Here is a 12,556-nt window from a genome sequence, read left to right on the forward strand (position 1 = left end):
TATGTTAAGTTATAAAATAGAATATAAATATTTTAAGAAATGCGTAGAAATTAAATTTTTAAATATATTTATTTTATGTAATTTATATATATTTAATTTTCATAATTAATAAAATATAATTATTTTAATATTAATACATTTATTACAATATACAAAAAATAAAAATCATTTAAATAAATAATTACTTATTATGATTTAATTTAAAATTTTATTTTAAAATTAATTCAATAAAAAATTTATAAATACTTCAAAAATCCCTTGGCAGAGTGAGGGCAACAACCTAGTAATAATAATAATAATAATCTTATTATTATTATTATTATTATTATTATTATATAAGTAAAATATTTTGAAAAATGTAATAATAGGTTTTAATCATTCAATAAATATTAAATTAATTTTCAATTGATTTTCTTTTGTATATTGTTTTTACTTATTTAATGAGAATTATAAATTCGTAAATTATTAGAGTTAGTAAAAAATTTCAAAACTTTGTCTAAAAGCACTTGCAATTTATTCTTTTATAGTATACACTTTGTTTCCCTAGGTTCGAAACATATACTTGCATGAAAAAAAAAATAGAAATATATACCTTAAAAGAAAAGGGTGCGGTATGAGTAACCAAGTAACAAAATCTCATATTCTAATTGGTCTAACACATACCACCTTATCCATTGCCAATATTTCCACACCACCTATTTCCTATGGCCATATTCTGGTCATCTCCACAAAACCAAACTTCATTAGCCAAAAATATCACTAGCCATCCCCAATATTCCCAATCTCCGAATTCTCAATGGCAATGGCAACACAAGCCTCCCTCTTCACTCCAGCCACCCTCTCTGCCACAAAATCCAGCGACCGAGTCGCGGTAACATGGAGACAATCATCATTTGTAACACTCCCTAGCTTCAAGTCAAAAACATTTGTTGCACCACGTACCATTAAGGCAGAAGCAACCGAAGAGAAAGCTGAGACTGCCACAAAGGAGGCTCCAGTTGGGTTCACCCCACCAGAGCTTGACCCAAGTACCCCATCACCAATATTTGGCGGCAGCACTGGTGGGCTGTTACGTAAGGCACAAGTAGAAGAGTTTTATGTGATTACATGGGAGTCACCAAAGGAACAAATATTTGAAATGCCAACAGGTGGTGCTGCCATCATGAGGCAAGGTCCAAACCTGCTTAAATTGGCTAGGAAAGAGCAGTGCTTGGCTCTGGGAACTAGGCTTAGGTCCAAGTACAAGATTAAGTACCAGTTTTATAGGGTGTTCCCCAATGGGGAAGTTCAGTATTTGCATCCCAAGGATGGAGTGTACCCTGAGAAAGTGAACCCTGGTCGCCAAGGTGTGGGACAGAACTTCAGGAACATTGGAAAGAATGTTAGCCCAATTGAAGTCAAGTTCACTGGCAAGCAAGTCTATGATCTGTAAGGTGAAAAGCTGAATTGTTATGATGTATTATTTGTGATCATGTTCAAATCTATTTAATGTTTGCTGTAATTTTAATACTCTATTCAAACATCAAATAGCAAGGGTTTGCAATTTTTTTTAATGCTTTTAGCATTTATTGGATGCAAAATATATAGAATTTCACACACCATAATCATAAATTCTTCCCTTTCTACTGTTGCTCTAGGCTAGAGGGAGGTTCCAGTTCTTCAAGATAATATAGAAATTAATTTCCATGAAGCATAGATAGAAAGGGATTTCATAATAATTTCTAATTGTGCTACAAGTTTGTTTTGGTAGTTTAATTCCCTTTGACGAACAGATTTTCTAATTATAATTTAAAAAATCAAATAAATTTTAGAAAATCTAGTATGCTATGAGATTATTGCCAAACTTTAAATGATCCGTATGTGATAAACCTTTAATTTCAGATAATTGAAAATGAAAATTTTCAATGTGTTTGAGAACTTATTTAAAAACTTATTTTAAAAAATAATTTAAATAGAAAATTTTCAATGAAAAAGAGTTCAAAATATTAAGTAGTTATAAGTTAGTTAATATATTCAATCATTTTTATCTAAGGCAAATTTTTTCATTTAATTGTATCAACCTTATAGTATTCTTTCTTTTTTAACTATTTATTTTTCTTTTTTAACTTTTGTTAATGTAAATACTTAATAAGAAAATCAACAAAACATTTATTCAATATTTAAAATTTAGTGGAATAGCAAACGATTTTTATAATAACAATTCAATATTTAATTCTGTGATAATTAATATTTTAGTCCTTATTTTTTATTGTTGATTTTTTTTGGGTCATCAAATAACATTAAATTGATTTTTTTAGTGTTGATTAAAATTGATTTTTTTTTTCGGTCGCAATCTCTAATCATGGGATTCAAACGCTACAATTGATAAAAAAAAAATGGTAAGCCCAAGCAGACATGAAGCCATAAATTTCATGTTGGGGAAGTCCAGGTAAATGCAAGTTGAAATGATAAAAAAAGTATAATAAAATAAAATAATAATGTAATCAACACCAATATCATCACTATTGTCTATAAAAACGTGAATGTCAAAAGCGAATACCATCTGGTTGTTCTGATACCAACCAAAGAATTGGTTGTTTTTCCCAAAGATTACCATAATTACTTTATAAATCAAGCATAAAATTAAAGTATCATATCATGCATAAGTACATAGATCACTTATATTCTTGAAATAGACATCATGCATGTGATCTGATTTTTAAAAATTTAATTATAAGATAATTTATTATTTTAATAAATTTATTTTTAATTGATAATTTTCTTATTAAATTAAATTATTGATTGTTTTTATTTATTTATCAATATTTTTGAAATCTTTAATTGTTAAAGTAAAATTTCCTTGATTAATAATTTTTATTAAATTAAATATTGATGAAGTTTTATATTTATTTCCATATTAACCTTGAATGTTATATTAAAGTAAATTATTTTTCCTGACAAAAGGTCTAAATTGTTTTTAATAAAATTTAAATTGAATTATATAAAAAATTAGAAATTTTATTCCATTATGAAATCTGCATAGCTTATGAGAGTTCCATTGAATTATTATATATAAATATATATACACATAAGTGTGTGTTTTTATTAAATAATAATACTTTTTTATTGAAACATTCCTTTCAATAATGATTATAGTGAACATATGATAACTAGTAATATTTTTGTTATTAATTTTTTTTTTTTGAAAAACAAAGGTTTTTTTTTTGGTTAATAAAAAAGAGAGGTACCAATTAGGAGAAAAATAATTTTTTTTGCGACGAAAATTTTTATTCGTAAAAACTATAAATTTGTCGGCAGTAATTTTATCAACAAAATTTTATTGATGAATTATAAATTTGTCGATAATAATTTTATCAACGAAATTTACTAACAAAAATTTTTTGTTGATTTTAAGCTAATAGGTAATTATATTTCATAGGTAGCTTAAAAAATTCGTCCGTATTTCTTAAATTTTATTGGTAAAAAAATTTGAAACTAATAATTAATACGTAAATCCTATCGATTATGCATCAGTGCTTCGTCGGTAAATAAAATATTTTTGGATAATTATGAAAATTTGTCATTTTTTTTTTTTTTTTATCAAAGGTTGCATCATACAATCACAAGAATAATAATGTTAAAATTTATTTGATAATAATTCTTTTTTCAAAAGAAAAAGTACATCAATTTATACATATAGATTCTAGCATCCATAGTTCACTAACGAATTTAATAACTTGAAAATAAGTTAAAAGTTGAAACAACACCTAATAGCATTAAGAAAACCAAAACCAAGATGCAAGACTCAAAATCTGTCAAACATCGTTCCCATCATCGGGGTCTTAATAGCATTAGGACTCAAAAGATGCAAGACTCCATCATTCTCAAACTTCAAGTGTCTAGGATCAATTTCCCAAACATCAGCCTCGTCATTAGGAATTGCCACATAATTCCGGTCTTCATTAGTCCTCATTTCATCATAGTCCCTTGTAGGAAAAAAAGAATGTTGCTTCAACCTAGATTGCTTCCTACACATATAAAAAGAAAAAAAACCCATTGAAAGTAAAGTCTAATTTGAGACGCTTATAAAATAAGCACAAACTTTTAGTTAACAAATTCTAACTCTCACATCAAAATTTTCATTTCTCTATAAACGTTAAACATTTCAGCCAACACTTATCAGTGGAATATCAGAAAGAAGAGAGCATGGAACACACCCAAAGAGTTTATGCATTTCGGAAGACACATGCTAACCAATTAGGACTTGAAGCCCATTAATCTAAACCTTGGAAAAGGGATGGGGTAAGGGCGAAGCAGGGAAAAAGCTCAATAAGGGTTTAGTTTCATACTACTACGATTTTAGTATGAATTGCTTTCTGTCACCAAGCCTGGCCATTATTAAACCAGTTAAAATTTTGTTTAGCACTATCTTCACATATTAGTGACCATTTACCACACATAAATCTCAAGTGAAGAACAATGCAAGGGTCTAATGATGCATGGAAAAGATCAATGTATCATGATATTATAAAATACTTTGAAACATTTCAAGTAGCAAAAAAAGCATCTTTAAGCATTTCTGTTTGCTGAGAATTTCAAAAAGCAAGTCTGTCAAGCAAGTTCTAAACAATTTATAATTTTCTGTTAAGTCAATGCTTAAAGCATTTAAATGCAACAATCAACACTCATCAAATCCTCTAAACGGAATTTAACTCTTAAGAAAACAAAAATAATTACCATCTCAACTAACAAATGCCAGCACATGCCAGCACAAATGTGCAAAAATACATCAAAACTTAAGTCAACGAAAGATAGCAGGTCAGGAAGCACAGCTCTTAGGTAAGAAAAGTTGAACTTTTGCAATTGATGTGACGAGCCTGTCTTTCCACATCTTGAAACTCAACCCTGATGCCACAAAGAATACTCTTTTGAAATTTAACTTTCAATTCGGATATAGCTTGGAAACATCTCAAAGTTCTCTTAACATTTTGCAACTGCTTCAGTACTAATTTGTAAAAAAAAATTGTATAATCTGCAAATTGAAGGTGAGAAATCTAGAGGTCGTTGACTCCAACACCAATACCATTGAATATCCCCTCTCTACAGCTTTGTTAGTTGTGAGTGATACGGATTTCACCCCTAGCACTCATCTTAGTATTGAGATCCAAGGTTTGATTAGGAGATATAAATCGATTTATTAATATCTCAAAAATAGATGTCAATTTGAAGATAACAGTATCGTTTTTACTGAAAAACTTAGTTAAGAGATAGTAAATAAGATATTAGAAGAATCAAAACTCTAAACGCTATATGAGATAAATCCATTCTCTACTTATTCACTTCAAATCAACACCCCATCTAGTTTATAGGTTAAAGAGCATGCCTCACCTTTTTATCCTTGATAACAAGCAATGCATATGAACAATTTATATGTCATGTGTTGTCATGCATGCATCTTGAATGATATGCCCATTTTTAATACCAAATTGTCTAGTAGTTCCATTAACTAGCAAAGAAAGGTAGGTTGAGGAACAAGTGCCTTTATCCACTGTCACCACCTTTGATCGAACCTCATTTTTTCCATCAGTAAGTTAAGAAAATCCCAATCAACGATGTCGTGCTTTTTCAAAGTCAACTTTTAACAAGTGTTAGCGTTGAATTCATCTAAGGTTTTGATATAATAAAAAATAAAGTAAAATTTATGATTTTCAAACTAATTCATTTAGTAATTTTCTTTGACATTATTTTTTAATTTGTTCTTGAAAAATTACCAAATATTATTAGATCTCAATTTTTCTCAACAATTCATACTCTTAAATGAATATTATTAATAAAAATATGTTTGAAAAAAATTAACCCTTTTTCTTGTAAAAAAATGTCAAAATATGCAAATTTGGAAAAAAAAGGATTGATCTCCTCATGAATAGGATTGATCCCCTATTTCCAAATTGCTCTAACATTGTTTTTCAAGTATGAGGATTGATCCTAGGATCGATCCCCTCATTTCCAACAATTATATTTTTTAATCTGAAAGTATAAGGATTGATCCCTTTGCATATAAAGTTCGAATAAAGAAAAAAATTGAAGGAAATAAAGGATCTTTCTTAATTTCATTGACTCACAATGACTAGAGATGATATTCCACTATAAAATGAAGCCTCCAATACATTCTAAACAAAAAGGATGAATAACCAAAAGCTTTAAATCAAGAAATCAAGAGCTTTAGAGTCAATAGTGCTTCAATTTCATATTCTTTTTGTAATCCTTGTATCCAATCTTCATTTTTCTCTTGATCTTTGTATTTAACCTTAGCAAATACTTGCTTATTAGAGGTTTTTACTAGTTTGTAAAAGCCTTTGTATTCAAAGGGGATTAGTGAGTAAAAGTTATGGTATCTTTTTAGAGTTTTGTAGTGAGATTGGGTGGAATCCTAAAAACGGATAGAGGTTGCTATCTTGACTTTGATAAGATAGAGATTGTAATTTGTATAAGAACATTTTCATTAGTGGATTTAAAGCTTGGTTAGGAAAGCTAAGGAAGAGGACTTAAGTGCTTTTTGAGAAAGGCTAAACCTCTATAAGTTTTAAAGTTTGATCTCTACTCTTACTCCTTTATTTTCATTGTTGTTAATTTATGCTTTAATTTCATAATTTTTTTATATTTTCAATTTCTCATTTACATTTATATGAAAATTTATTTTTAGGAAAAGAATTTGGAGACAATCCAAGTCATTCCCTTATTAGAATGTTATCTACACTTGAGCTAACAATTGTTATGAAAGCTTGGACTCTATTTTTTGTAAGTCCAACAACCTAAGAGTGATCCTATGCTTCAATTCTTTGATATAACACTTGGGGAAGGACAATCCATTATGGTGCCTCCTATGTTCAATAGTTCACACTACACCCACTAGAGTAGGAGAATAAAAACTTTCATTATGACATGTGATATGGAAATGTGGCAGATTATCACAAAAGGGTTTAATGCTATATCAAATGATGAAGAATTGGATGAAAATCACATAAAGCTCATATAAGCCAATGCAATTGGCATGAATATGCTTTACAATGTATTTGAGTCCAACAATTTTAAGTTGATTACAAAATGCTCAAATGCCAAGGTGATATAGGAGAAACTTGAAGACATGTATGGAGAAACAAAAATAGAAGAGAAAGCTGAAGAAATGTCTTGTGAAAGCCAATACTCAAACCAAAATAAAATCATGTTTCATGGCTTTTGAAGATTTTGAGATAACATCTTTTCAAATCAATCTCAATTTCATTATTATACATTTGATGAATTACAAGATACATTTACTGAGTTATTTGTTGAATTTCAATATTTAAGATTTGACATAAGAAAATAATTTCAAAATTAAATGTTGCAAATGATTTTTTGATGAATACAAAGAATGATTTGGAAAACCAAAATGAAAAGTTGAAAATGAGTTTTGATGCATCCTAAAAGAGAAATGAAATATTTGAAAAAATATTTGATGAGTTAATTAGTAAAAACAAGAATTTTTAAAGAAAAATTTAAATGCCAAAATGGCCAAATGCAATTATTGTAAATTCTATGGTCGTTCTATATCCACTTGTCCTATAAGAAGGAAAGTCTCATTTAAAATTAGGTAAGTGTGGATTCCTAAAAGAATAAAAGACTTTGTCACCAACTCTCTAGGATCCAAGACAATTTGGATACCAAAAATGAAATGAAAAATGTCTCTTGTAGGTGTGTTAGAGAAAATAGCTACAATACGATTTTGAAGAATGAAACTTTAGATACACAATGGAAAAATGGTTGACGTTTATGCCAAACTTTAATTTAATTTGAATTTGATATTTGGTTACCTATTCTTAATTGAATTTTGAGTGTTTAATTTCTTATTGATATATGCATTATATTGATTATGCAAAATTGATTCTATGGATAAACATTTATAAATTGCATAATTTTGAGAAAACATGATATTAAGTTGAGTATACATTTGTTTATACTTTGAGTACATAAATGAGATATAAATATATTCTCATACTTGTTAAGCTTGATTTTGATGGTTAATTGCTTGAGATATATTTATATTTAATTTTGAAGACCATATGTGTATAAGTATAGTTATTGCTCTAAATTGTTGATATTAATGTTGTATGTTTGACATGCTTGCTGAAATTGAGTTTTGTGCCTATTTGATTGTTCTTATATTTATGCAAAAACTTAGAGGAAGAACACAAAGCATAATGATTTTGAGATTTTAGGTTTTGTCTTGAAAATTAGTTTGGCAAAAGTCAAGCTTTTAAAATGTGAAATTTTGTTTTAGCAAGTTTTTAAATTCAAAATGAACTTTAATATTTTGAGTTCAAGTATTTAAACTTGCTCAAACAAAGAACTTAATTAACTTGCAATAGTTTTAATTCTTCATAGTGTTAAACATAAATTTTAAAGGATTTTGGAACTTAAAAGATCATATCTTGTTTTTGACCATATATGGGCAAAAAAACTATTTAGACAATTTCATATTGTGATTTAAAACTTTTCTAAGTGGTTTAAAGAACTTAAAATATATTTTTAACATATTTTCCCATCTTAGTAGCTTTTTTCAAGGAAATATAAGGTTTAAGAGTTGACTTTTTGATTTCCTTGGTTCTAAGACAAAATTGCTACTTGAACAAATTTGTTTTATCATTTTAAACTTGTTGGACTAATTCAAGATGGTTAAAAATGAGCTCAAGAAGTTATGAGATTTTTCAAGTAAAAATTAGCTTTAAGGTGTCAAAAATAAAAATTTAGACATATTGAGCTTTGAATGGTTTATCCTATTTAGTTTGACATAAATGGATTTTCCTCAACGAGTTTGGTTCTACAAATATTATTTTTGTGGAATTTATGCCTCTTGAATGTTTTATGGTACTACTTGACTAGTTTAAGGTTTAAAGTACTTACTTGTTAAATTTTTTCATATGAAAATATTTTTGTGACTTGGAAAAGTTTGTTGAATGTTGAAATATGCTTATATACTTGTCTTATTGTCAATTGAAGGAAAATGAATATATTAGATATTCCATGGGTGCTTTTGGCACTATTGATTGTAAATAATGAGCTTAAACTAGTAAAAATTTGATATATGTGTATTTAAGAGATGTACTTGCTATAGTCATGTTACTTTAGTGTTTATGCATTTGCTTAAAGGTGACACAATGTATAAATGATGTCTAAACGATGTCTAAACTTGCATAATGCATGAAAATGGCATAGTTCTTGAAAATTCATAAAAAAATGCATAAATATGATTTTAATTTCAAATTTGTGTCCTTGCTAGTTCAAAATGATGTTTTAACCTTACCAAAGTTTTAATTTTGATTAAAAACATCAAAATCCATGTTTTGGAATCAAAATCACAAGCTATTTGAAGGTCCTTTATACTGATACAATTTGGAGGATCGATCCCTATTGAATAAAGGATTGATCCCTATTCAAAATCTATAAAAATCAAAGTGAAACCTAACGGAGAATTGATCCTGGTTCAATTAGGGATCGATCACCATTGAATGAAGATCAATCATCTTTCAACTAGGATTGATCCATCCTTTGACCACAACTAAAAATCACGTGTTTTAAACTCCAAAACTCATTTTCTTCTCACTCCTCATAGCTCCACGGCAAAAATGCTAAAAATTGAATTCTTTTTTATTGAAAAATGAGGATATTTCTCTAATAAGGTTCCTTTCGTTTAATAGAAAATGACTTTCAAAAAATAATTTTTACATTTGCAAGTATTTGTTAAGTAGAAAATTGACTGATCAATGAAAAATTACTTACTAGTCAATAAGAAATAAGATAACTTTTCTAGAAATTATATTTCCTTTTTTAAAAAAGAAAGACAATTTTCAAAAAAAAAATTATCTATGAGTAGAATTACTTATCAGTGTGTTTGAGTATAATTTTACTCAAGTCAAATCTTGTACATGATTTTTTAAAGTTCAAACTTAATTTGACCAAACCCAAAATATTATATATTAATAAATAATATTTTTACGTAATTTTACTTAAAAAATTAAAATATTAATACTAAAATGTCTTAATATTTTAATTTTAAATATTTTTGTAGTTCAACTTAAGTAAGACTTTGAATATAATATTTTAAACTCGAACTTGATTTGATTCGACTTAAAATATTATTATATTAATAAAAATATTTTATTTAATTTTAATTAAAATATTAAAATATTAACATTAAAATTCTTTTGATATTTCAATTTTAAATATTTTTATTTTGTATATTATTTAACAAAAATATTTTTAATATTTCCATAATAAATAGTATTATATTATTATTTTAATAATAAATAATAACATATAATAATATTTTTATTATTTTAACAATTAATGTGAAATAATATAATAATATTATTTTTTTAATATGAATCTTTTTAATAATTTCTTATTATTTTTTTAAAATATATAATTTTATATTTTATTTATTAAGGCATTTATATTACAATTTTAATTAATAATATATACTTTCAATATAAAATATAAATATTTTAATAGTATTATTGTAACGTATTAGTTCGAAGACTCGATCGCTAGACGTAAAAATTTAAAAATTATGAAACACACGGAGAATCATCACCGATCTTTTTTAGGGTGTGATTGATCACCAAAAAAATTTATCTTTTAATAAAACAATAAAACAAGTTTAAAGCTTTATTAAAATGATGATTTTGGTATACAAAAACAAATTGGGTTTAGAAGTTGGTTACGTGTGAAGAAAGATTAGCACTCCTACAAAATTGGTACCAATTAATTATGTGCTATTTATAATTTTGAACAAAAATAGTTTTCTATATGAAATTTAATTATAATTCCCTTTGTTTGTAAGAAATAAAATTAGTTTTAAAAAATCTTTATTTAGGAATATTATGAAAATCTTCAAATTAAAGAAATATCTTTAAAGTCTTCGACATAAAAGTAAAATTCGAATATAATCTTTTCATTTAATATTTATCATAACATTCCTTATAAAATAATAAAATAACACTCTTTGTAAATGATAATCATTTATAACTCTCCAATATCTAGGCAGAGTACCAATAATTATATTTCACATAAGGTTATTTTAACTTGTTAGCCTTAAATTAATCCTTATTTTGAAATGATAAAACATTAAGCTAAATAAGCTTAATTAAGATTTTGAAAAAGATTTATTTAGTACAACTTCTTAAGTTTTATTATTTTAGTACTAAATAAATAATATGATTTTCAAAGTTTGAACAAACCTTTTTTTATCTTTTTTTATTTTTTAAATCAAAACTATCTTTAAACATTATTTATTTGAGCTTAAATGAAAGTCCAATTGTTATTTTTAAAGTGAACTTATTCATTTTGGACTTAATACAATTTTGATAATATTAGTTTTGAGAAATAGATTAACTTAAGAAAGTTATTTCACAAGAATAAAGTTTTTTAGTATTGAATTTATTTTATTTTTTTGTATTAATTCACAGAGGTTTAATATTTGAATTTTATATGGTTGGAAAGCTCTTTAAGTCTACTTTCTAATGGATCAAACAAAATCAAAATCCAAATTTTCTAAGAAAAGATTTTGAATATTTACTAGACACTTGATAGTTATCTAAAAACTACATAAAAGGTAGTGTTGAAAATTCACTATAATTCATATACAATGAATTAGGTAATGAATTTTATATGGATAGAAAGCCCTTTAAGTCTAGTTTCTAAATCTTCAAACAAGTTTTAATTTAGATTTGTATAACTTAAGATATGATCAAATTAGTAAGTAAAGTGCAAAATAGGATATAACCACCCTATTGGATAGGATTGATCTCCTCAAAAAAGGATCGATTGGTTTTTTATCCAAAATGAAATTTTGCTTCAAGATTTGAAAAGGGATCGATCACCTAGACTAAGGGATCGCTCACTTTAAAAAAGGATTGATTGGTACAAAAATGTATCATCCCTATGCCTAAAAACACTCAAATGGCTAATTTTTTCAAGCTTCCAATGGGCATTTCTTCTTCCAAACCAATCCCAACGGCTAGTTCTTCAATTTTTTCATAAATTGGGCACTCTAATACACCAACAAAGTTTATGAATCAAGACAGCAAGATCAAACAAATCATATTTTCATTCTCTCAAAGAAATCAAGAGTTTTAGAGCTTTAAAGTCTATATCTTTGTATTTGTTGTATCCAAATCATTGTTGTTGTTCATTCATCAAATTTATTTGTACTTCATTAGGCAAACACTCAACCTTAAAAGGTATTTTTAGTTTGTAAAAATCATTTGGGTTATCATGTAAGCAAGATGTGAGGTATCTTTTTAATATTATAAAGGTAGAGATTGCTATCTAAGCCTTAAGAAAAAGATACAGATTTAATACAAGATAAGTTTGTATATTGTAAGAGTTTTTCTTTAATTAGTGGATTGAAGCCTTAGTGTGGACAACCAAGAGAGAAAACGTAGGTGCCTTGTGGAAAATGATCAAACCTCTATAAATCCTTTTGTTTGATTTCTTTATCCCTATCTCTTTATTTTAATTATTGTTTATATTTGCTTAT

The 12,556-nt window shown here is 26.6% G+C and overlaps 1 protein-coding gene across 1 annotated transcript; it reads left to right on the top strand.

Moving 5' to 3' along the window:
• The first annotated feature begins 711 nt into the window (after window positions 1-711).
• LOC111307323 (photosystem I reaction center subunit II, chloroplastic-like) lies at window positions 712-1,551 on the top strand. The gene has a single exon (XM_022905332.2). The coding sequence runs from the start codon at window positions 797-799 to the stop codon at window positions 1,430-1,432; it is 636 nt and encodes a 211-aa protein (XP_022761067.2). The 5' UTR covers window positions 712-796; the 3' UTR covers window positions 1,433-1,551.
• The last annotated feature ends 11,005 nt before the right edge of the window (window positions 1,552-12,556 follow it).

The sequence above is a fragment of the Durio zibethinus genome, chromosome 22 (assembly GCF_047325235.1).
Source record: "Durio zibethinus cultivar Kanyao isolate XHJ-2024 chromosome 22, ASM4732523v1, whole genome shotgun sequence".
Lineage (NCBI taxonomy): Eukaryota > Viridiplantae > Streptophyta > Magnoliopsida > Malvales > Malvaceae > Durio > Durio zibethinus.

Excerpts from the sequence above, each read along its gene's own strand:
- LOC111307323 (XM_022905332.2), top strand. The coding sequence starts at position 797 with ATGGCAATGGCAACACAAGCCTCCCTCTTCACTCCAGCCACCCTCTCT.